This window comes from Pholcus phalangioides, unplaced genomic scaffold (assembly GCF_987345545.1).
Source record: "Pholcus phalangioides strain wild (caught in Gottingen) unplaced genomic scaffold, Ppha-v1.0 ptg000011l_1, whole genome shotgun sequence".
Classification (NCBI taxonomy): domain Eukaryota; kingdom Metazoa; phylum Arthropoda; class Arachnida; order Araneae; family Pholcidae; genus Pholcus; species Pholcus phalangioides.
In genome coordinates this window covers 63,651,556-63,678,914 of record NW_028301604.1, presented here as the reverse complement: position 1 = coordinate 63,678,914, position 27,359 = coordinate 63,651,556, and the positions used below count along the sequence as shown (strand labels likewise).

General features: G+C 34.4%; 1 protein-coding gene across 3 annotated transcripts in view; it reads right to left on the bottom strand.

The window, feature by feature from the left end:
* The window catches only part of LOC149080697 (serine/threonine-protein kinase 32C-like), a 135,443-nt gene that overhangs the window by 8,349 nt on the left and 99,735 nt on the right, over positions 1 to 27,359 (bottom strand). For all 3 annotated transcript variants that reach the window (XM_089239913.1, XM_089239911.1, XM_089239912.1), the window contains 4 exons: positions 17,441 to 17,530; positions 14,458 to 14,561; positions 5,285 to 5,401; positions 5,013 to 5,138 (listed from right to left, as the gene is read on the bottom strand). In XM_089239913.1, the coding sequence (XP_089096039.1) occupies positions 5,013 to 5,138; positions 5,285 to 5,401; positions 14,458 to 14,561; positions 17,441 to 17,530 (437 nt within the window). The remainder of the gene's footprint in view (positions 1 to 5,012; positions 5,139 to 5,284; positions 5,402 to 14,457; positions 14,562 to 17,440; positions 17,531 to 27,359) is intronic.

Genomic DNA, 27,359 nt, shown 5'->3' with positions numbered 1-27,359 from the left:
TCAAATATTATTTCACTTGATCATCGCATTAATTGCCGGTGATGGGAATTTCTCTTGCACCAGAGAATAGTCAGGTTTTCATTGTTGTTAAAAAAAGGTTTTGAAGCCGGAGAAGTATGAATGCAGAAGCGACAGCAGAGTGAAAAAAGCTCTAGAATGAGATTCTAAATGTGAAAGATGATACGATGAAGAATAAAATGATAACTAATGATGTAAAAGTTTCGTCACATCGCTATCTCATTTATGCTGCCATCTCGTGGTCAAATGACAAATATTCCAGACGTTACAGGCTTTGTTTCACTTTTGAACACCCTTATAATAACAAATTCCGGGATTTGTCTCGGTTTTACAGGTACCTCATCTGGCCATCCTAGGCTTGAGTGTTACTAGAAAAAGCTAGTAGGTATGCGCACTCCTAGAAATAATTAGTAAGATTGCGAAGCCTAATGATTTAGAGTTTATTACTTTTCCCTTTTTTTCCGGCGTTTCTGATTATTTATGCACGCACCCACGGACGGAGATGTGGGGGCCATGGCGGAGACACTGCCATCCTCTCAACATCAGAGATGTGTGCGGTATATCTACTATACGTGCTTACATACGCAGGGCCGCAACTTGATGCTTGGTCAGCCGGGGTAAGCATGCATTTTGGCGCCCCCTCATAAGACTGAAGGAGAGATTAAAGAGTGAAATTTGAGTCACCTCTAGTACAGCGCCCGGGGCACCAGACCCGCCTGCACCCCCCTAGTTGCGGCTCTGTACATACGTATTGACATATTGACATCATCATCGTGCAAATTTTTAGATCTGTTCCCGCTTATGCGCGTACCTCTGAATTGGCTTTCACTTACCCCAGGGGTTTGCGTACAACAGGTTTGCAACCACTGATCTAGACTGGAAAAACTTATATTAGTTACCTTGTAAAGTTTTTGTTCATCTAAAGTTATATATTGTTTGCAAAGTATTTTTTTCGGGTGTTTTTTGCATCAGACACCCTCCCATCCCTAACAGGACGTGACGAGATTGCCTAAGTTCCGGTTTTCGTTTCGGAAATGTCAGCGGATCGATCACAGCGTATCCATTATTCATTGCGCTATACCAAGCAAGACGTATATCACCAGTTATTCTTGAATAAACAGTATTATGAACAAAGATGGAGAGAACATGTACCTATATATAATACAGTACATACATACATACCCACGGCTTCTCTAAACGTTCGTTCCTAGAATGTGAGTAGAAAACTGTTCCACACGAGAGTTCAAGGACTTATTTCTGTTGTAAATATATTTTTCGATATCATTTTACTCTAACGGACAAGAGTAAATGTAATAAAACGGAGAAAACGCTGAGGAAATTAGATTTGTTCTAATTCTATTTCGGGAAAAAAAGAGAGAGAAATTGTTTATTTCGAAGAAAAATTTTATTAACGAAAAAAAAAGAGCACATGCTAACAAAAGTTTGCGACTGATAATAAAAGAAGCGTATACTTAAGCATACGAAGGTCGTTTGATAAGTAAGGTGAAAAAAAGTGTTTAAAATTATTTTTGGACAAATTCCATTTTATTTTTCAAAATTGTCCTTTTCGAGCTCCACAAACTTTTCTCCAATGATTTTCAAATTTCTTTATCCCGTCAAGAAATTACGTTTTCTCTGACCCCTGAAAGTAGTCATTTATAGCTGCGATGGTCTTTTCCAGTGATGAAAAAAATTTCCACTAAGCCAAACTTTCAAATTTTAGGAATAGGAAAAAGTCACACATGGGGCCAAATCTGTGAAAATCAGTGGTTGAGAGAGATTGCCGCAAAAAACCCCTAATTCTCACAATGTGGCCATCGCAATGGTGGATCTGTGAGAGCATTGCATTAGTGAAATAGGTCGTTTTTATGCGTCAATCTTGGCCGTTTTACCTGCAACTGTTATTCAAATTTCCCCAAAGTATTGAACAATGTTGTTTTATTATTGTTCGACACTTCTTGAAATAGTCTGTGTAGATTTTACCTTGAAAATCTCCAAAAATTGTGGCCATCGCTTTTCCAGCAGACAAAACAGCCTTTGCTTTCTTTGGCGCCGTTTCATCACTCACGCTCTATCTATTGCTTTGACAGTTGTTTTGACTCCAGTGTATAGTGGTGAATCTAAATGTATATGCCAAAAATGTACATAAAGGGGTTAAAAAAGTAGTAAAAAATCGTCCCGAACAGTTTCTTCTGACATCGATCGACACATATCGGTACTATTTACCTCTAGTATGCAAGGCCATTGGCGTACGCAAAAGAGCTACTGAATCTAGATCATAGTGCTATTTTGCAGAAAATAATGTAAACCCCCTCCCTTCAGAAAAAAAATTATTTGATTCCCCCTCTTTTGAGAAAATCCTTCTGCGTACGCCTGTGAGCAGGGCCATAACCAGTATCGACCTTTGGGAAAAGCACGCTTGAAATTGGAGAAATGAAGGGTACTGACAGTCTCTTTTCAAGAATTTTGAGTATTTTCTTTTAATATGTCGTTCTTTTCGATTTTTTCTAATTTCTGATCACCTGGAGGACTATGGCGCAGACCTAACCATAGGTGGACTTGGGGAGGGTGGAGGGGACGACCGCCCTTCGCCCAAAAAATGTGTATTATAGGCATAGGTGTAGGTGGAACGCCCCCTCGTTCGAAGAGCCTGTACCTGCGTATGGGCCTAAGGACACGAACATAGTGTGTACGCCTGTTTCCGATTCTGAAAATCGGCATCGTTACTGATTGGTTAAAAACGCGAATTTCAAATGTTTTTAGTTTTAAATTTTCTGACGATTAACGGAAAACATTTCTTGGGGTTTCTGATTCCGCGGGCAATAGGTGGCGACCGGAACAATCAGAATGGTGAAACGCTCCATTCATTTGTATAGCATGTCGCCGCTTTGCGCGAGCCGGCTGTGAGAAGCTGAAAATTCACCGAATCAAATCAGATTTTACTAAACAGATTCCACGACTATTTGAACTAGATTGTGAGTGATATAAATGATATTGATTTATTGATTAACATAAGTTGATATTTGTCAATTTTCTTTTGAAAACTCAAATTTTGTACTTAGGTAAATTTGAAATGGGTAATTTCGTAAATTCGAAAATATTGAAATTGGGGGAATTTTGAAATTTGCAAATTTTTGTTGAATGATTTTGATCCGTAAGAATGGTGCATGCAGTAATATTTCTTAAGATTTGTTTTGCTTTGGGAATATTGAAGAACTAATGGTGTAAATAAGATTAATCGTCAGCTTTCTGGGGGTTTCCCATCCTTCAGTCCTTGCAGAAAAGTATGCATCTTATTGATGCTATCTATTAAGTTAGTATGTTCAAAGTGGGGTTGGCCAATTTGCTACCACCAAATGTGAAAAATAATGGCGGGAAAAGGAAGACTATATATATATATATATATATATAATTTTTTGATGTCTTAATGTCTTTACAGGAACGTCTGAAATTGAAGAGAATTTAACACCGTGAGTAGATCAGATCTCTCGCTCCAAATATCCCCAATAACATCTGTTGATGTTGAGAGAAATTTATCCTGTCTTTTCAGAAATTTCATGACATCTAATGTTGAGAATGAATGTGATTTTCAATAGATACCATAAGAATTTTTTTCTCTTTGACCTCCAGTTAATACAATGACTGGTTTAGTTTCTGAAGAAATTTTTTTTTATTTCAGTAGCTTTTTTTGTCATTTTTGGGGAATTTTTTTTTTTAGTTTTTAAGGCGTCTTTTCGAATTTTTATGACTTTTTTCGAGATTTTGGGAAATTTTTCGAGTTTACGGGACATTCTTTATGGTCATTTTTCAGGATTATTTAAGTCAACAACATCCAGGCCTTGGTTATCACTATACTGTCTTTTGAAACACTCATACTGCTCATAAAGCTTGGGACATGGGCAATTTTTTTCCAATTTTTTCCGCGACCTCATGTGGCAAATTGTCTATTTTGCCAAAATAATAATTGAAGAAAATTTGGAACAAATGTTTCATTTGTGAAATTCAAACTATGAATAGATTTGTGAAGGAATAATTTGAAGAAGAAATTATTTTTTAATGCATTACATTTGGCTGGGATTGCAACCAGATCATTTGATCATTTTTCTCCCACCATGGTCATTTTCTGCACACGAGGGCTAATTAGACCGGGACCTACAATATATTGCCGATTTCGAACCGCAGCCTTTTTTATACTTACGAGAGGTTGGTGTGCTAATCTCTCGGTGTGGGACTCCCTGCGATAGCAATCTTTTTCTGTGGTTATGTCGCCGTTTCTGTTGTACTCCTGTCAGGAAAGTTTCTACCAAGGACGAACCGGGTATTCAACTCGCTACACCCTCTTCTGCGTAGGGATCATCATCACACCCTTATATTTCAGAACCCCTCCGGCCATTTTTTCTATCCCCCTCCTGTTTTACTATGTGCGGATAGCGGATATCTCTTCCTCCAGGGTTTCCAGGGCAGAAACTAAAAAAGAGTGACAGCGCGTGGTATTTTGTGAATTTTTATTATAAAAAAATTTTAAAATCTTATGTGTCTAAACAAAAGTCTAGGCTGCCGCCCGGGGCACTGCACCCTTTGCACCCTCGCTTAAGCTGCCGCTGAATTTCGTAACTGATGATAAAATTTTAATAATTGAGAATTACAGTCAAATCCCGTTATAACGAACTAAGAGACCGAAGAAATCACTTCGTTATAATGAAATTTTGTTATAAAGGAATTCCAGGTGTTTGCATTTTTCTTACGTAAACTTATTTGAAGGATTAGAAAAGTGTTCGTTAAAACGGGATTCGACTGTATTATCCTTTGTGAATTTTGATGATTAAGTTGCATTTTGAAGTCATTTTACAGATCCAGGATAGATTAACTGGATAATTCGAACTTTTTCCCAGTGACTTTGGAATTCGAGTTAACCAAATTCGACCGTATATATTAAAATTTCGATCTTTGTCTATAGAAGTTCATAAAGTTCTATATTTTGAATTCTCACTTACATTTGGAATAAAAGATGGCGCCACTTCGCAATTATGGATAGCTTCGAAATCCGTTTTCCGGAAAAGAGGATGACTTTTCATTTGAGCTACAGATGAAATCCTACGATTCGGATCCACACTTAACAGCTAGCAAAAATCAACAAAATAATAAATATATAGTTTCGAAGATTATTTATTCATCATGAAAAGAAAACTACACGCTAATGAGCAGTCTTGGAAACCCAAACAATAATATACTGAATAAAGATAAGAAATTAAAATCCTTTTCTTACCTTTGATACGAAGCTGCTCGTTTTTGAAGTGATGTGATGTGGAAATATCAATGGTGTCTTTGAAAAAATTCCATTTACCTCTTCTACTGTAGTAGGGGAATGAATATCATATGGTCGCTAAAAACCGAAGACAAAAATTAACGTCAATTTACTCATTTTTTATAATTAATTTTATTCACAAACAAACTCTAGAAGGCACGAACGAATTAACACCGGGCATGGGAAACAAAACACAAAGCCTATAAAAAATTGTGTAATAGAAGTTTAGCCAGGTGTGCAAGTAATTAATAATACTCAAAAGTAGAAAATATTAAAATAAAAATAATGATAAAAATGGTTGGAAATGATGATGATAATAATAAAAAAAAAAAAAAAAAAAAAAAAAAAAAAAAAACACGTGAATATAAATTATCAAAATACTTGTGAATATAAATAATCAAAATACTTGTGAATATAAATTATCAAAATACTTGTGAATATAAATTATCAAAATACTTGTAAATATAAATTATCAAAATACTTGTAAATATAAATTATCAAAATACTTGTAATTATAAAAATAGATGTAAATAATCATAAAAAACAATCAAAAATATTAAGGAAGTTATTAAGGAAAGCACCTTACATATGCAGAGGACCGTAACGTGCCTTCTCGGGACCCCTGGCAAACTTTTTCCCGGAGCCCCCCTTTAAAGGGTTATTATTATTTTATTATGCGAAATAAGTGTAAATTTTTTGTACACATTCGGCTCGGGGCCTTGAGGCAGTGCCCCGGCTGCCCCAGGCTAGTTACGGGTCTGCATACGGAACTAAATCAAAATCTTCGTTAAATTGTAATATTAAAAAGAATGAAATTTGTTTTTACGAAGAAAACTTTTCTTTATTTGTTGTTTCGCAGATGTCTTTTTCTTTGAATTAAAGTTAGTTTTAGAAAATTTGTGTGATAAGAATTTTTGTTTTTCATTTAAAAAAAGAAATGTATGAAAATTTAATAATTATTGAGCACAAACTTTAAATAAAAATATGTGATATTATTTCATCATTTAGTTAGATAAAAAAAACAGTTTCTTTTATTTATCCTAAGTCACCCAAATTAAAATTAGGAAATTACGTGAAATTAAAATATTTTTAATTCAAAAACTTTTATTATTTACTTTTATCTAAAAAATTTCTTATTTTTTTGAAAATTATATATTTTTTCTAAATACCGTATTTAAAAAAAAAAAACTAAACAGAGTTATGTCAGGAGTCGTATAACTTGATTCATAAGCAAATAGCTTTGTTTTATGTTTGAAGTCTGGAAATATTTTAATAGCTATCTACTAATGAAATTTATAAATAACCTCAAAGCTTCAAAAACAGACGATATTTTAAGAAATACATATGTAAATATACATTTATTAAAAGAACAACGTTCTATTATGATCTGTAAATATCGAAACATATTACGAAAAACTTACTAAAAAACATATATATTTTGTTTATTAGGTGAAATATTATAGTTAATATTTCCTTGGGTTATTTTGAAATTTATTTTAGAATTGGAAATTGCAAAACATAAAATATTTTAAAACGAAATTAAAAAAAAAAGCACAGACAAATGAATTAAAAATCTGAAGAAAATGTATTTTTTCTTACAAATTTTCGTCATTCATTCTTCGTATTTAATATTGGAATTTCGAGAATTTCGACACAAAATTCAACATTTTTTTTGTATTATATTGTTACAGAATATTAAAGAAAAAATTGTTTTGCAATCATTTCAGAGGCTGTTGCCACAAACTTCTTGTAATGTAACGAATAAATTTACTGTAACAAAGCAAAAACGAAGAGATTTTCTTCACGAACTGACTTTCACAAAATACAAGTAAACCTTTTTTTCCCTATTTCTTTCCAAATTTTTTTCCTATGCTCCGTAAACATTTTTTTTTCTGTTCCAGAAAGTTTTGGGATTACCTTTATATGAAACTTGCTTGATAAAAACGGGAAAAATTCTTTTTTTTTTTTTATTCCTCGATGTTCAAGAATGATTAAATTCTCCTTTTTTATTTCGATAGAATACAGAATCTATGATTAAACTGACATTTTTTAAACTATGTACTTGTCTGTTCCAGCTTATATATTTTCTTGAATTTTATAACTTTGTTTTGAAATAATAATTCAGTATTGGTGCACCGATGGAGACAAAAATATATTTTTTTAATATTGAAACTTCAAGGATATCGGGCCATGCTATCTGGGTAAATTATATACTTCCTAACGTTTCACCCTCATATGTGGATGGCATCTTCAGAGGAGATGCGCGAAGGCTTGTGAAGCAAACAAACTAGACGAGCGTCTGCAACTTCTCTTCCATTCTGTTTGGATTCTCATTGGGTCGGATGAAGATTGGCTATACACACAGTAATACCCCGAATTTACGCTATGGATGGACCAACAAAAAGCTCGTAAGTCGAATTCGCGTGCGTATAGAGAGCGCAGTGCAAATTCGCATGCAAATAAATTAAATATTTGTTGGTATTTTTTGAAAAAAATTGCAGTTGTGTGTAAAATGCAGGTTTTCGCACATATAATTAAAAAATTATCACAACAATTTTTAAATTATTCTAAAATAAGTACAAAGGAACGTCATGTGCCATGTGATATTTGATGACACTTTTGTTCATCGAAAGAATTGAGCTGCTTGCGTTGAAGCAAAGTAATTTTTTTACTAGTTTTTTGTAGTCAAAGTAAATAAGCTTCTAGAGAGAGTGTTCAAATTAATATAAGTCGAGGTGAGTGATTGAGCGCATCGTCAAAAAATATTAAATAGCATCATTTTGAACTCGACGAATAAAATAGTGACCAAACCAGTTTTCAAAAATTGAAGGTATGTTTCTGAATAGTTCAAAAGCCCAAATTGATTTCCCAAAATCTTGGGCAAGTTTCGGATCTTAAGCTGTTTCACCAATTTTCACTTTCAGCGATTGAAAAGTCAGCTGAGATTAGCTACACGTAGTATGGTGATTGAATGGACACACAATGTGAGAGTTCTGCCTAATTATCTCATTATAATTTAAATATTGTGTGTTCCCATCCATAATGATATCCATAATGATCCATAATGATTACGTATTGTGCTTGATTCAAGAACAGAACATTTTTCACCAAAAATCGCGTATCTTCGAAATCGCTTAAATCGGGGTAGCCTAGGTCGGGATATGGCTGTAGATAGATAGAACCGCTCACAACCCCGGACTGATGCAAAGCACCTTACTTCCGTTACCAGAAAAGAGGCAGAGTTGTGTTGGAAAAAGTTAGCAAAGATTTATAGCAGTTGCTCCCTTTGCCCCGTGCTCGCAAGAATCGAGTCACTCGCGTCGTTCTCCTCATGAAAACAGCCATCAACTCGATGCACCGTGCAAGCCATTTGACTAAAATGGATAACTGAACCCAAAGACTAGGGAGAAAAATTACACGTGCACCCAGTGGCACATAAGGGCCGGGGACCGCAGCCTGGAATTTCAAAAGAAGTGTGGAAAATACTTATGGGACAAGTAAGAAAAAGGAGTAGGCACGTTGAACTGGGAGAGATTTGAGAATGGTCTAAATAAGTGTTTCTCAACCTGGGGCCTTATGACCCCCCTTGCGGTCCTGGGATGTTCTGGGGGTCACGGGTGAAAAGCAGATGAAAGTGAAGCCACGACAAGTGGTGAAGTGGGCCACAGAAAACTGTGAAGAAACAAAGCTTTCAAGTGAAATATGGAGGGAAAAAATGCCACTACTTTCAGAATCTAACATTGCTGTCCATGGTACCAGGGCAACCTTAAGCTATGTGTTTACAGCCTTGGGCTTCATTCCCATAGGTCCTACAGGGAGAGATCTGGCGCTGTGATTTTCGAGTGTAAGTATGCAAATATGTAAGCTGCTACTACCAGCCAAGTATGGGGGACCCAGAACACCAGTCTTAACACCACCAGAGGACTCCTGGTGTTAAGACTGCCATGCATAGAATCCCACATAATGGAATCTCTCTTAACTCTATCCCAGCGTGGGCATGAATACAGGGTGAGGGTCCATAAGGTCGGTAGGATTGATTTATTGCGTAGGTTCGTTGGATCGTTTACATTTTACAGAGACCTATTTTTCCCATATAATTCGACTATTGGGTGGGATGAGTCCCCTCAATGTGGATCCTTGCTTGGCCCAGGGTTCCAGAGATCGATCATATTTATAAAATTTTGTTCATTATAAATTCAGTTCTGACTGAATTCAATTCAATTCAATAAGTAGAAGAGGTCTCAGATGAGGGTAGAGGGCCCTGAGTAAAACTGATGGGGCCACGAGAAGAAAATACGGTCCAAAGGGAGCCATGGATTGAAAAAGATTGAGAAACCTTCACAATATATATACAGCACCTCCACTGTGACGGGAAACGAAGAAACAAAGCCTCCGTCCACAGTGCTGGGCAGTTTTGTTTCCCTTTCCTTTTACGGAATGTGCAATATACACACACACAGAAAACACTTAGAGCCTCCATTGCGACGGGAATAATCAACCAGAACCTCCGTTGACAGTGCTAGGCATTCACATTTGAATTTCACATTATATGAATTTCCCTTTTTTTATACTATTGGGAATGCACATAAACATATATAAAAGGAGCAACTCGGCGCAGTCGGCCAATTTACAACAGTCTAGTAGCTTATTTCAAACCCTCATGTAAGTCCTCTTACGGTTTCCATCATAGTTGTGACTGAAACTCCAGGAAGTAATTTTTCGAGACTGCGGAGAAGTTTTATGTGTTACATCTAACGCCAGTCATGAAAGCTTCGGGCGATATTTCCTTTTTCCGATGCGTGCTTGAAAAAAATAACACATTTTCCTAATTAAAGTTGTGTTTTTTTTTTTTTTAATATAAAAATCGTATGGAGGGTCGTTAAATTAACGAAGGGTGAAAAAAACAAACTAAAAATATACATTTTTGTCTCTCGCTTTTTTTTATACTTCATTAAAGTGATCGAAATTTGAAAACGATGCGTTTTTTATACGATTTTTTATTATTATAGCCGGGAATTTTCATTGCATAACTATTCCCCTTAAAAAATACTTGCATAAAAATAAATTCTGATTCTTAATCATCTTGGGATTTGAAGATCCCAAAACGTATTGATAGAGCGAATGGATTCATTGTTTTTCAGAGTTAATAAATTCAAGGTATTTAAAGGCATGCAAAATCAATATTTTAAAAAAGATAATTTTAATATAGCATTTTCTTTCCAGCTTAGTATTTCCGATATGTGGGGTCAAGTGTGAAAATCTTATACATTTAAAAAAAATTATTTTTTAATATACTCAAAACATTTTATATATCTGAGATTTTTCCCTGTCATCAGTTCATATTAACTATGTATTTCAAACGTGCAAAGATATGACCAGTTTTGGTGCGATATGCACTTTCTCTCTCATAGTACTTACATAGTACTACTTTCATAGTACTATGAAAGTGCATATATGCTATGCACACATGTGCTAGTATAATGCTATGTATGTGCATGTATAATGCTATGTATGTGCGTGTATAATGCTATGTATGTGTATGTATAATGCTATGTATAGTGCATGAATAATGTTATGTATGTGAATGTATAATGCTAGGTATAGTAATGACTAGGGCTCGGATTTTTACGACACGCCATATTTTTTTATGACAATCATATTTTAAGCATTTTCGAACTATCAGTCATATTTTAGGAATTTTCGAACACTAGATCATTTTTAGGTCATTTTTTAGGTTCACGAACCAAAACAAAAATTTTGATCTGTGGGCATTTTCTTCAGTGATACAGTATGAATTAATGTCTTTTATTTATTTCATTTATATCGTAAATGAATTTTTTTTCATTCCTAGTAGCCACTTCTTTGTTCTCGGAGGATCCTCTTCCTATGTTTCTGAAGGAAAACTCTGAATGGCATGACAAACGTACGAAAGGTCTCAGTCATTCATTCGAAATCAATGCATTTTCATGCCTAACCAGAGGAATTTTTGTTAGGAGGACCAACTTGGTTTTGCCAGCACTCCCCGCCACTGTGAAGAGAGACAAAAAGCTCTATTTCAACATTTTTTTCATTTTATACTTTGAAGTAAAAGACATTTTTCCAATTTTTATTTATTCCTGAAATTGCTGCTCCGCTAAGTTTGGTAGTTGCTCCAATTTGTTCATTTTTTCAAGGACATTGGGAAGAAGTTTTTCAGCACCCCGATGGTAGCTGCCGTGCGATCATGTGGGTGGCGTGAGGTATTCGCATCACGAGGGTTCGAATTCAACCGTTGACAAAGTGATGGTTGGAGGAAGTTGGTTTTCTGCCGTTTTCCAGCTTCAGGCGCAAATGTGAGTCTATCTCCTTGTTAAAATATCCCACAACCTATCCTACAACCAGGACTGCAACAAAACAATCTGAGAGAGCAATCGAACAGAAATGCTATTTTCTGATTGGTCAATAGGGGTGATGTGTTATTTATGGAATTTCATTCAAAGGTGGGAACGAGAGGGAGACTGAAGAGAAAATATTTATATAATGTGACGGGGGGGGGGGGGCAGTCGCCAATTAAGAAGCAATAAATGAAAAAGAATAAATAAAATAGTGGGAAAATTTTAAGGTAATATTTTTTCATTTTAAGGTCATGTTTTCACCTTTTTTAGGTCATATATGCTTGCACATTTTCAAGATTTCAAGGTCATCAAAATTTGAGCCCTAGTGATGATATTATATATATTTTTAATTTTAACTTACGTTGAAAGTGGAATATTTATGAAACAACAATTCTCAAAGAAAAAAAAATTAGATTAAGAAAAGAAACGGAAAACAGTGAGAGTATGTTAAAACAGATGCGAGTGAAGATGAGTAGCAATCGATACGCACTTGCGTCATCTGGCTACTACTCTGAAAGTGTTGAAAGTACTAGAGGAACAAAAAAAGGAGAAATAAACGAGAATGCATGATGCATCAACACTATCAGTTTTCCTGCATCTACAACGATAGCCACGTTGTCTTGATCTTAATGGTTTCTGTTAAATCATGTCGCATTTCGCTCATTCTAACAAGGCCAGACGGTCTGCCCATTTAGGCTAATGCATCTGTTGCACGGAAGTACAAAGCGACTCCTCGACGCACTATGTATAATTGATGTTATAACATTTTCTTTTTGAAATTAAATTTTAAAAAAATTAAGGGAATTATATGGGTCAGATTACCATTCCCGCTAATGTGAAGAATTCATTTTAAGGAATAGAATAAAACGTTCAAACATTCAACGGTGACTTGATTTCTGAAGGTATCAAATCAGTCTATCTTAACCTTTTTTCACCCATGGCCCTCTTTGGATCCTATTTTTTTCTCGGGTACCCCCTCGTCGTCTTATCCAGCCCTCCCCAATCAAGGAGTGGGAACCTTCTTACTTACTGAATTGATTTTTTGAACAAATTGATATTGAAGAAAAAATTTCACGAGTAAGGTTGACCCCTGATTCACTGAAGGGGGAGTTCTATGCAATGCCGTTTCGACACACCATGGGCTCTGGGGCAAAAAAATGTTCTGAAGCCCCTTACTTTAGCTGGAAGCAACAGCTTTCGTATTGACTCGCAAATCATGGTACTCTCGCAAATCATGGTACCAGATCTCATCATGCAAGACCTTCTACTGACATCAGGCTCATGGATGGATTCATGTGGTACGACGGACGGCCCTTGTTCTACGCAAGGGCATTTTAGCAGCATCAGGGACTCCCTACCTGGCTGGGAGTACCTGTATACAAATTTGCATACTTATTCTCGAAAAAAATGATATCAAATCTAATTATTAAGGCTGAAATTTTTATGCCCTAAAGATGAAACGTCGTTGCTGATAGGTTAAAAAACCTTAACTTACCGATCAGCAACGACGTTTCATCTTTAGGGGCATAAAAATCCGAGCTCTACTCAATATCGTGGGTCCTTCCTACGCACTCAAGGCCCCAGTCATTGTCTGGGTTGGAGCATATGTTTAGACGGCCCTGGCTCTATGGGCAGTTCTGCTTTAATCTGAAAGTAGTCACACTTTTCACTTGAAGCTTCATTTCTTTACATCTGATTTTTTTCACAGCTCTTTGTTGCCCCCTTAGCAGTCTGTCATGGCTGTTCATCAACTTTATTTTCACCCGTGCCCTCCTTTGAGTATCTCAAGACCTTAAGGGGGGCCCATATGGCTATTGGTTGAAAAACACTGCGCTAACCCGTTTGATTTGCTGAACAATGGAGTTTTATGACACACATCATGAAAATGGATTTTATCTTTTCGACGATACATAACATTAGTTTGTACGTTTTTACTTCCAAAGCCATCCACAAATTGCCGAGACACCATTTAAAAAAAATGTAAAAATGTAAATTTTTTAAGGAAATTATAAATTTTTCATCAAAACTCTATATAATATAAATAGCGGTAACCTTACCGCTATTCATCGATTTAATTCCAAAGATATCAAGAGGGGAAATAATGTATTATATGTAAGCATACATTGTGGGAAAAAAAGCATTGAGATATTTTTCTGAGAAAAAATAGTAATGCTACAATAATTATAAAAAATAAATAAATTAAACTTTAGTTTTATTCAGAATGTATTAAGTTTTGTCCATGTATAAGATGGGAGGGTATGAAAGTTCTTAGGATAAGAGAAATTAATCAGGAAAGCTGAAGTAATTTTTCATTTCACCTCGTTAACTTCAAGCTTCATTTGACTTTGCTCGACCAATTGATTAACTTTCAGGAGAATAACTGACTTTTTATAACTTTTAAACTAAATGATCTTCTCTTTCCTTTTCCGTGAATCTTTTTCCAATACGGAAAACGACTAGGAATTTAAAAAATTGATCTGATTATAATTTGCTTCCACTTTCTAACCAGAGAGAAAAAAAGAACAGGATTAAATGAACTGAAGATAAGACATACCTTTTGGAAAAAGTCAATCCAGTAACCACAGACGAAAAATTTAAATTTTACTTATCTATTTTTTTTTCTCATGCAAGCATGTCTCGCACTCCATGTCAATCGTCATATGACATAGTAATGACTATTTATCTGGTAGCGATTTACCTCACATTTTCATATACCTGATAGAAATTAATAAAGAAATGCAAAATGCACACGTGTTTTACCCCTCTGCAGAGCATCTCATAAGCGGTGATGCCTAAAGACCACCAGTCAGCCTGAAAACTATAGCCATTGGAATGATCAACGGAACACATCAGGATTTCAGGAGCTACAGGAAAATAAATATGAATAAAAAGAGCATAAAAATAAATATATGTAAGGTGATACAACACACCTATATTGGCATGTTTTGCTAAAGTTTTCATATATGTTAACTTTAAATGAAGAGTATAGTTCATACTTTATACAGGGTGTCCGGGCTAAAGGCATCCAAAACTAACGGCTTATAGTGTGAGAACTGAACATGATTGCTAATGAACTTAAGTTGCAATGAAGAAGGCAACTTAAGTTTAATTTGCAGGTTAATTAAGTTTAACGTGAGCAACCTTGGTGGCTAGTAAAAGACGTCAAGTTCAGAAATGAACTTGACGTTCATGCTAGTCATTACTTTTGGATACCTTTAAATCTAACAAACTGTATACCGTTTCAAATGCCACCATTTCAACTCAAAAATGTCTCCAGAAAACGAAAATTACCTAGTCATTTTTTTAAGCATCTTTTCCATTAAATATGATGTACCTAATTGTTTTTCTCTTGGTTTTATCTGAGTCACAAAGCTCTTTACGTAAGCATTCAATATACATTTTTTTAAATACAGTCAAGTACGTTAAATGTTTAAGATGAGTATTATTCCCGTGGGATATTTTCAATTATCGCAATTTCCAAATATAATTTTATGTTGTACTCAAATCAGTTACAAGCTTGTTCAGTCTATTCCACGTGTCTGAAGATAATACCTGCTGTTATAAAGAGTGATTTTCTGATGATAAATGATGAGAAAAATTAATAAAACTATTGAAAGAAGAAAAAGAAAAAAAAAGTCTTACACACAAACTTATTTTAATTAGTTCCTATAATCTCGTTAAGGCGAAAAAATTATTGCGAATAATCTTAAAGCACGTTGCTCGCCATTGTCACCACAAAACATGCTCTTATCGAATTAGCTGCTTAAAGCTGCTTATATTGGATTTTTTTTTGACGTGTTCTCATGCACATAATGGTAAAAACATTTATGGAAAGTGAGAAACTCAAAATGTGCTATATATTTCTTTTTTGTTTCTGGGATAAATAGAAAAGGCTAGCGGTATATCAGAATTCAAATTTCAAAGTAAACGCTTAGTTTGGCATGTTAAAAAACTCTTAACGAGTTGGAAGGTCGAAAACACAAAACAGAAATTCTGACACTTTTGATCGAGCATTTGTGGCCCAGTGAACATTTATCTTACGAGAGAGTATAACATAAATATTTATTTATTATTTTAAATACAAGCTACAGGTGAAAGCCCAGTTACAGTTTGCAAATATGAACACAAAATAAAAATAAAAACATGTATATATAAAATCAAAATGAGATGAAAATTTAAAAAGCATCATCATTATTACTGCATCTTAGAAATATATATCCGTCCGTTATATCGTTTTTGAAGATAATGCTTGGTAGGAAAATAAAAACTAGATTGTTGTGTGTGTGACTAGCATTATATCTTTTCTAATCTAAAATGTAACATATTTCGAGCGTGGTCATAGAATAACAAGCCCCCAGCGGCCGCAAAAAATCAACGAATGCGAATGAAATTCGAGATATAGGTGTTTCAATATACGTTCGTGCGGGAGGATGTGAAAAAAAACGAAACCCCAGCTCTTGCGGTTACGGCCACAGCGAAAAATTTTCGAAAAATTCAAAAAGCAACGTTCACTTTGTTATGCATTGCAAAATGATCAGCGTATTAAAGAAACATAAATGGCATTAGAACGGTACCTGTAGCACCATACGTGCAGGCGCCGGACGCAGACAAAGAAAGAAGATCTCATTGAGCGCTGGGTGCGCTAGACGCTAGGTCAGAAACTTTCGCTGATTTGAAGAAATTCCCCGACCGAACGTCTAGCGCACCAACGCCTTTCTTTGTCTGCGTCCTGCGCTCGCATTTATGGTGCTACAGGCACCGTTCCAACGCCATTTATGTTTTTTTCTTTTGATACGCTGATCATTTTGAAATGCGAAAATGATTTTCCATTTTTTTGAAATTTTTTTGTTGTGGCCGTGACCGCAATACCTATGGTTTCGTTGTTTTTTTTGTTTTTTTTTTCACATCTTCGCGCGAGCGCATACATTTTTAAACATCTATATCTCGAATTTCATTAGCATTCATTGATTTTTGCAGCCACCAGGGGCTCTCATATCTGCAAACTTATTTTATGACCACCTTGTATACAGTACAGTACTTACAAAAAGAACAAGAAAGCGCCAAAATTATGTTTGATGCCGTTGCGGAAAAACTGATAATGAATTCTCAATCACAAAACGTGCCCTTAACTGAAAATAAATATCCGTAAACTGAAATTACACACCTACTTGTTTTTGAATTGCAGAGTTTCTATTTCATCGTGAGTGTTTGTCCGCATCGAGGTAATTCAAATAAAAATAAAGAACACGAGATCACAAGGCAAACAGTGGAGATTGAGATGAAATTAAATGCATCCATTTTTTTCCATGCACAGGCATGATGTGGAACACGCTGTTGTCAGCGGTGTTAACTTTGCAGAGACAACGTAGTCCAATAAGAAATTGGAAAAAAAAAACAAAAAAAAACTTACTATTTTTTTGTCAGGTATAAACTCTTTCCTTTCTTGTCCATTTTTATTAGCTGTAATTGAGTTTTTCAGACTGACAAAATAATTATGTTCGAATTTTTATTTCATTACTGTAACTTTTTATTTTCTAAAAATTATTGTCTAGCTACTTGCTTTCATACGGAGAAATGGTCATCTTTATCACCGAAAAATAGTTTTTTAGCATACAAAGTTAATAAAAAATAATCTGTGCACTTGATTTCCATATTTCGATTATTGAAATTTTTTGTGTTTTTCTTTAGTTTTTAGTTAATCGGAATTCAACTATATTTTCGAAAATTGTTATGTATCACTTACCCATATAAGGCTTGGTTCCGGACACGGAAGTGACTACCTCACCTTCTCTGATGACCGTAGCAATGTTGAAATCCGTAATATGAGCGTGACCTAGAATAATGGAAGTCGAAAATCCTATAAAAAAACTTTTGTTTTTCTAAAAATCACTCATATGAATAGTCATTCAGATAAAAATCAAAACTTTAGAAATTAAATGTTAACCTACAGGGTGGTGATAAAATAATTTTAGTCCAACAAATGCTAACGAATTTCGAGATGTCGGTGTTTCAAAGCATGTACTCAAAAATTAAGAGAAAAACAAAATCTTAGCTATTGCGGTTATGGATACAGCAACAAAAATTCAAATAGCAACACTCACTTTTATGCACTGCTAAGTGATCAGCGCAGTGAAAAATCATGAATAGTGTTTTAACGGTACTACCTGTAACACTATAAACGCCGGCACAGTACGCTGACAAAGAAAGATCTCACCAAGAGGTAACACTTCGGGGGGAGGGGGAGGGACTTCCTGTGATAGTAATATAATCTGCATTGGTTGTTTCAACATGTTTCTTCGCCTGCGTCTTGTACCGGCTTTTATCATACTATAGGTACCGTTCTAACACTATTCACGGTTTATACTGCTTCGATCACTTCGCAATGAATAAAAGTGTGTGTTGTTATTTGGATTTTTCGAAATTTTGTTGCTGTAACTGTAACCGAAGGAGCTAGGTTATTGTTTCTCATCTCATTCGTGAGCGCATGCTCTGAAACACCTATATCTCGAATTTTATTTGCACTCGTTGATTTTTGTGGCCGCAAGAGGTTCGTATATCGACAAAGTTATTTTATGACCACCCTGTATATGCTTCATTAACTTAGAAGTTTGCTATTACCCTGTTTGTCTTATTTTAGCGCATAACTCTAAGCTGTTCATTATTTGAAGAAACATTTTGATGATGTTCAGTGTATTCAAGATTATATTTATACGGTAATTCGGAAAACAATATAGTATGTTTCAGTAACTAGAATAAGTTAGCCCTTTATTTTGCAGTATTGCTTTCATATGAGTTTCTTATATTTTTCAAATAAAGGCATTGTATATTTTCAGCTCGTTTCGGCATTGATGCTTCTAAGCACAACTAAACATTCGATTTTTACTTGCGAGCTGTTCATGAAGTTTCTATAATTACCAGCGAATGGCTGTGTGATACAAGTATCCTATAATTTTTTACTCTTGCATTTTGGTGGAAAGTACCGTGTGTGGGGGAGACATATTGCTGTGCGTACTTCAATAAGGATAGAAAAGTAAGTTGGCAAACAATAAATGACATTTTTAAACTATTAAAATCTACACACACACATTAATCATATAAATACAGTATGTTCCCCTGAAGTGCAACATCCTATATTTTTTTAAATATGGACAATAATTTTTTTTGTTATGTAATAGTATTCATGGTACCCCTTGTTTTCTTAATACAACCCCTCAAAATTTTTCTCATATTTATACATCCAATTTGTTACATTCTATGCGTAATTTACGTTTTATAGAGGTAACCTCGCAACTCAAATCACGTGTAACGTTCTTTACACACAAGATCCATATCAGTATAATCCCATTATGCACAAAGTGAGACGAGAAACAGTAATTATTATATACACACACAACACACATACACACACATATGGTGTATATGTTACGGTAAATGCGTAAAACAGTTATTGAGCATAATCACCGGTTATTATGTATAATCGCCAATTGTCTCACTAAGTTAGATAAATTTATCAGTGTTACCGGTGATTATGCATAATACCCTAGTGTAATTGGTGGATTTGATAAATATGGAGAAAAGAATCTCAAATGAGGCTAGTATATTTGATAAATATAGTCAAACCCCGATATAACGAACTCCCATTTAATGAATGCTAAGATTTAACGATTAAAATTACGATTTCATGATTAAAAACTCGTTAAATAAAAAAATTGTTAAATGTAAGTTCGTTATCGAAGTCTGATTCAGAATTCGTCGAATAGGAGTAATTTTGGGAATGCTCGAAAAAATTCGTTAAATCAGAGTTCATTATATCTGGTTCAGACACATTGCAATTTGTGTATTTCAGTTATTTTGAAGTACATACACGCCGAGTTTGGCTTTCTCAGTAGTTTTCAATATTCTGTTTATATCCTTATTAAAATATTTTACCGAAATAAAATGTTAAACACCGCCTAGATAAAATCATAGAATTTGGAAGTTGTTTCTTTTAAATACATCATTAATTTGTTTTACTGCACTTAGGATTTCATTATTCAACCCACTTAAAATCGACCATCCATTTAGTACAATACGCCTTTCTAAACTTTCTAAGGCAACTTATATAAATAGCTAAGGCTTTCGATTAAAATTGAAACTGATATTTAAATTTTCAAAGAAAAGCATGATATCTAAATTTTTGTGAAAGATTTTTACTCGAATGACTCGATTCTTTGTATAATTTATTGCATGAAAAATAAAGAAAGGTGAAGAGATGTTAATTAAACTAAGTTTTAATAGCGAATTTTCACTGTATAAGACAAAAATCATCACCCTTTCTATTCAGTGAATGTAAAGAAAATTCATGAGAGAGAAAGAAAGAGAGAGATTTATTATTCATGACATATTTAGCATCACTTGAATGAGGATAAATATTCGAAATCTAATTTTTTAACCCTGATAATAAACGTTTATTATGTACATTCATCTGTTCATTTATATTTTAACCTCTCCTAAAATTCTTTGAAAAGAGCAATACACATAATATTAAGAACTTCGTGTTAATTAAATATTGATTTTACTTTTGATACCATCATCTTAAAAATCCTAAATCTCACGTTTTGTTAATACGAAATAAGAGAAGACAGAAAAGATTCTTTAATATAAACGTTCACAAGAAACCTTACGTGAAGATATCCAATATACAGTATTTTATTGAAAGTTTATTCGTTTATTTATTAACACTGTCAAAGCTAATTAGAATGGACCTGAATTTTTCAATATCAGCCCCTCTACTGCATTTAGTCCAGAGAACTGATTTTGGATCGAGGATTTCAACATTTAATTGATGTGCGTGGTACATTTTTTTTGAATGCCATTTTCTAATTGGACATGATTGCACTACAGGGTGGTACTATATTCATGGCATAAACTTTAAGAGGTGATATAAAACACACACCTATAAATGAGCATTTTTTATCATAGAATGTGCGGTCGAATCGCAACAGCAAAAGTGGTCGAGGGTGTCTTTAGAAAGTGCTCAACAGCGCTTCACCGAAACAAACATCATATTTTGCCGACGGATTTGCTGCGATATGTGTTATCAACAATTTGAGAGTGCATATGCATCTTCGGATTGGAGTTTGCTTTTTATTGGTGCAACGTTATGCTGCGCCAAACACTGATCAAGCTGTATAATGACTTGTGGTGAAATTCGCGTTACCTAGGTTGCACCATAAGAAGGCCTACCACATTACAATACCCATGAATAGTTGATTGCACGTATTGCAGCAAATTCGTTAGAAAAATATGCATTTTCTAAAAACATCCTTTACCGCCTTTGCTATTGTGATTGGACCACACATTCTATGACTAAAAATGCTTGTTTAGGAGTCTTATATCACCTCTTAAAGTTTGTCCCATGAATTTAGAATAACCGTTTATAAAAATACCGAATGATTGAATCCTAAATCTTTTTTTTATGTATTTGAATCATAAACGAAATAGTGAATCCTTCTTTGCTAATTATATTTACGAATCGATTGTTTCTTATGGTTTTTGATGCCACGTTAAACCAAAGCCAATAAAAAAAATCATAAATTGCATTGAAACAATAATTTGATTATACGGAAGTAGCATTTCTGTCGGCCATTTATTTATTTATTAACTGATCCAAAACATTTTCGTTAACCACGAGTTGGAAAAGTAAATTTTCTTTACTATCTCATTATATGCAGCAAAAAGGCGATAGATTGAATCAATAAATAAGACGGCTGGTTAATGGCGTCTGGAAAGATGTTATTGACAAATTCCAAAAGCAACAGCCTAAGCAAAACAATGAAACATCATTATGGAGATAATTTTTTAATTAAGTTCAGATTAAAATTAATAAATGACCCCTTTTGATTTTCGGGATTAGCGTACGGGAATTTTATTATTTTGAAATACATTATTCGTTCATTATTCATGGTTTTAGTGTATTGATTTGTTCTGCTGACTTAAACATTCCGTAAATTTTTAATACGAAATAAGAAGACAGAAAAGATTCTTTAATATAACGTTCACAAGCAACCTTACGTGAAAATATCCAATATACAGTATTTTATTGAAAGTTCATTCGTTCATTTATTAACATTGTCAATGATAATTAGAATGGTACTGAATTTCAAAATCGGCCACTCGACTGCATTTAGTCAAGAGAACTTAGAGCGAACTGTTTTTTTTTATCGTTCGTTCGGTAAACCCCTGCACAGTGAACCCTCGATATAACGATACTCTGCAGATAAAAAAATATTGTTGTAGAGGGGGGTTATCTTTCTCTCTCTCTCGTGATATTGAGAGATAGCATTATCATCAGACGCCATATTTATGCTGTTATTGGCGTCTCTTCTGAAAATTGGCGTTATTAGTACCATCATCGAATTCATTTGTAAGTATTTATTCGCAGCAAAAAATTTTAATTAATTAGTTGATAAATAAAATTCAGTTACTTGTTTTGCCCCTGGTGAAAAATTTACTGCCCAATACTTTATTGTACTACACAGAAAACGTATTCAAGGCAACTTCATCAACACTTTCGAAGGGTAGATAGTACAAATTACAGATGTTATTAGACACCCTTGAAATAACAAAAATAGGTGAGGAATTTAAAAATATATTGAAGGTGATTTTGAGTGAAATGCAAAAAAAACATCGTTGTAGCAATTTTTGAAATCGCCTCAAAATTATCGTTGTACAGGAGTTTAATATCAAACTCTAAGCGATTCCAAATAAGGTTTGAAATATATCGTTATAGAGGGGTTTATCGTTATGTCAAGTATCTTTGTAGGTTGTAGGAAGAATAGGTAGGTTGTATTAGAATATCTGAAATAAATAAAAACACATTCCAGAACTGATTTGAAACTAGAGTATTTTTCTTTGTCAGTATTCACACCCCATAATGAAATAGCAAAGAATTTTGTATCCTATCAGAGACAAGGTCTAGATCTATGAATTTCAAAATGTCATCCGGACATTGACATTTTTCAATCGAGTGTTAACATAAGCCAAGTGTTTTATAATCCAGCGTTTCTCAGCATATAGGCCTGGACTAGAGGCAGATAGATGGTCTACAAATATACGTGGAAAAAAAGGAATTCCTGAAAATTATTTGACTCCATACCATTAATCCGGCAAAACACTAAACCTCTGAAAATTGTCCGTGTTTTTAGCTAACGTGATTGTATTTCGATTGAAACTGATATTTGAATTCCCATTTTGTAAATCTCAACTCTATATTTTTACTTCTGGGTTCGAAGAACACATAATGGTCCGTCGAATTTTTTTCAGATATTTTACTGGTCAATCGGTTGAGAAACGCCGTTATGAGTCATCAATAGAGTTTTGATGCTTCATTTATGTTGCAATTCACTACAGAATGACAACTGTGAGACTCTGCGTGGAATAATTCGAAATGTCGTTCATGGTGATGGGAAACATAGACCCCAAGAAAATGCGATCTATGCGTATGCACACCCATTCATGTGCGGATGCCTGCTGTCATTCATTCATAAATGCATATGGCAGACAGGTAGTGATTATCTCTGGCCTATCAACATCCAAAGCAGAGGTCTTACCCATAGCCCTTGGAGCTTTTTGCCCTAGCTCGCCGACCATTTTGAGAATTTAGCTAGGTACTTCACATGGAAAACGAAAAAACAAATTCGTTAAAGAGCACTGTCCATTGAAATCTGTACTGCTGTATTTAGAACTGTGGAATATTTTCTGTATTCAATTGTAATGCTGCACATTAAAAAGGCCGTCCTAACGAAATCGGCGAACCCGGAGTCAAAACACTTTTTAAGACGTATGATTTCATATATTTCGAGAGGCAAAATTCGGCATACAGAAAGCACATATATGATTAAAGAATTTACAGAAATGCTGAAAATACTTTAATGAAAGAAATACAATAATTTTAGAATTATCGAAAAAAAGTAATTTCATAATTGATAAAAATTTATAATTAATAAAAAAATAGTTGCAGAATTACTGAAAGAAATTATTGAAGAATCAGGGAAAGAAATAACTGCAGAATTCCTGAAAGAAATGATTTCATAATTAATGAAAATGTAAATTTTATGAAAAGATAATTTAATAAATGATTGGTTCAGCATTCTTAGGGCAAACTTCAGATTTAATGAAAAAACAGAGAATTCCTCGGTATGACTTGGTGGCCCGCGTGGTTCATGGAAAGTTCTAATTTGGCCGCACTGTCTGAAAGGTTGAAGACCTCTGACCTAGAGGATGTCGTCAATCTAGATCACATTTTTTTTGTTGCCCTCCGTACACCAACGAGCTCTTGAGTGACATTTGCTCAAAAACGCGGTCTCCCCTACTTATTATTAATCCCGCATACTCACTCTAGCTAGGTTGAACTTATTTAAGAATAAATCATCTCTATATATACGACAATTCTCCTCTAAGTGATTATACAATCTGAAGGAAACTGACGTCATCTGACAAGTTGATACTTCATGCCACATTGTATAAAATGGTTTTGAATATGATAAAGAGTTTCTTCAGTCTTTATGTTCAAAAGTTTATTTGCATTTTTACAATGCGGTAATTTTGCCTATCCTGATGAGCTAATTAAATCGGAGCCGATTCCGAACTATTAGATAAAGGTAACCACGTCTCTCTTAGAGATCGGGATCGTCTGAAGAGCATCATGGGCTTCCGGGCCAAGTGATTTTACTGAGGTAATACGTGGTAAGTTCTTGAAAATTTCAACCAGATCGCATTTTATGGTGAGGCTTCTCTTTTCTTATGGTCCCCGGGATGTGTTCGAGTGGGCCCCATACGTTTAGACGGCAATATTAGAGATTCGAACTCAGAATTAACGAACTCACTTATTAAACTTGAGGTTCGAGTAAACTATAACTTACGAGTAAACTAAATTAATACGTGAACTGATAAGAAATAAAAAAATTTAAACACGCGATTTTTTTTTAGGAAGGGAGTCCACAAGATTCTGCAGGTACGCCGCATTCAGTTTCAGTCACTCATTGAGAATTAGATCATGCAAATCCACCAAATTGCGGAAATGCTGATTTCGGCGTTTCAAACGCTGTTCCAAAAATTCCCAAAGATTTTCCGTGGGGATGAAGTTAGGTGGTTTTGCAATGCCAGTCGAGGTTTGATAGGGTGTGTGAGCGTTCATCGCACCAGTCACATATACGATCACCCTGTTAACTTCGCTGTTGTCACCTTGAAAAATGGGGACTGAAGGGCAACACCTGATCATAGAGAATGTTAAAATAAACATGCTGGTTCATGTTAGTGGTCACCTCAATGAGTGGGCCCAATCCATAGTACGAAAAAAAAACCCCCAAAACATCATAGACCCACCTCCGTGGACGCCGTGTGTCATTTGAATAAAGGCAAGAACGTGATTTGTCGGACCACATTACACGCCACCAGTCAGCTACAGTCCACGTTCGGTGATTTCTGGACCATTGAAGACGTGCAACTTCACGTGTTTGTGTGAGCAATGGTCCCGGCACACACGATTGCTCCTTTTTGACACTTTCACATACTTGCATTTACCCATCTTGAACAATTCCCGTTCGAAACAAAAATTTCTCACTCAACGTTACTGCCTAATGATCACGTAGAGGCAGTGCGCGCAGTTGAGCACGTGACTTGACCGCTACGCTATCTGTACGCTATTTAACGACACCTCCGTGCTTGCGCGCCCCCAAGGTGACTAATTTTTTGTCCAGTGAGCTTGATTAAAATAAAAAAATTATTTAATGTCGTAAAATATCAAAAATCATACCTAAAAACATGTCATTACTGGATTTAATTTTTTTTTTCAAATCTACATTTTGTTAATAAGACGCTTTTAAAAAATTGAATAAATTCATAGAAATTTATCTTTTCTTTTATTTTTAACGATGAACTAATTTTTTCTCAATCATTCCAATTTTGATATAAGCATACTTTATAATCTTCCGTTCTGAAAGAAAATTAATAAAATATTTACAAATTTTATTATAAAACGAATCATTAGAAAATCCTTTGTACAGAACTTATTCTAATTTGTTTTATTTAATTTATTTGGCTGCTTGTTAAATTAGGTATGAATTTCTTTTCTAGCGGTGATGCTATAAATAATGATTTCCGTCTAGACTCGACACAATAGTTTAATTCACTCGAAATACAGCAAGAATATATACTATTTTAATCGTCGAAAAGCTCGCATGAAACCAGAAATTTTTATGATCTTGTGGAAAAATTACATTCTTGTGGTATACAAAATCATCAAAACAGTATAATTAAGAACGTTCGCTAAATTAAACTTTGTTTTCATTTTCACTCTAGAAAAAGAACAAAGGAATTATTTTCCTTTTTCTTTCTCTTCCGCATATTAATGCCATCACAAAGAGCCATTTTCTAGCTTTAAATTCACAAGCATTGTATCATATAGTTTTAAAGCAGCAAACGAATAAAGTAAATAAAAACTATCATATAAGCTAGCTTAAAATATGAATGTGGATTCGGTCATTATATAATTCTATATATTGTAAATTAGAAATGGTTTTTTAAATCTCTTGTCTTGAATCATTATGATTCAAAAAAATATTATGATTTCTTAAATCAATTCTTTTTATAAGAAAGAGAAATTACATATATACTGATGATAAAATTCGTTTTCGTCATAAGTTGAGAAATACATCGTGCTCTTTCAAAATGGTTAATATTTCCTTTATCGATGCATAACTCTTTTTATAGTATTCGCAGAAATATCACATCAAATGCGGAGTTGAGAATTTCTTTGCCATCATTTTTTCTACAGTTACACTGAATAAAGAGAAATATATTTCTTTCTTTGGCTCACACATATTCGAGAATTCGTGGTATATTTGTGTATGATCAAATTCCTTAAGAATATTTCCTCTTTTTTGTTTTTTTCGATCTTAAAATTTTGGCGAATATTCAGCATTTCAAGACATTCTGCATTTTTTTTTTTTTTTTTGCCCCAACGTGAAGCTCTTCATTCCAAGAAAGTAGCCAAAGAAGAAGCAGTACAGAAAGAGATACAACAAAGCCTCTCATACTCTCATGATTTGTTTTCATCCCTTGACATTTTCCTTCAGCAATTTGGCTACTTGCCAGTTCTTTCCCTCAGTTATTTATCTCTTTTCTGTTCACACAGAAAAAATCTCATAAATAGCGTAAAAATATCGATGTACAACATAAAATAATTTTCATGAAAATTAGCATACCGTTATTACGAATGCACATATATCGAACCTCAGCTCTTTTCTAGTACATCTATGAGATGTAATATCACGTCTTAAATTGTATGGAAGAAATGCGGAATAGCACTGCTTCGCTGCTATTGTTATGCCCAATGTGTATGCCGATTTCAAATTACTCGTACAATGCAACCTCGTGCAACTTTTGTACGAGTGAATAAAGTTTTCGGCTCAAAATCGTTTTTCCTCTACTCGTCTTTGTACAGGGAATTCGATATTGAAATAAATTCGTGGAGAAAGAACTTGAACTTGTCGTGCGACTTATGAATTATTTTCTACGGATGACTTAAATTATAGACCATATGCAATTTTAACACGAGTCATTACTTTTTTTTACATTATTTTATGCACCATAATGATGTTTGTGGTTATTTTCGACGTGAT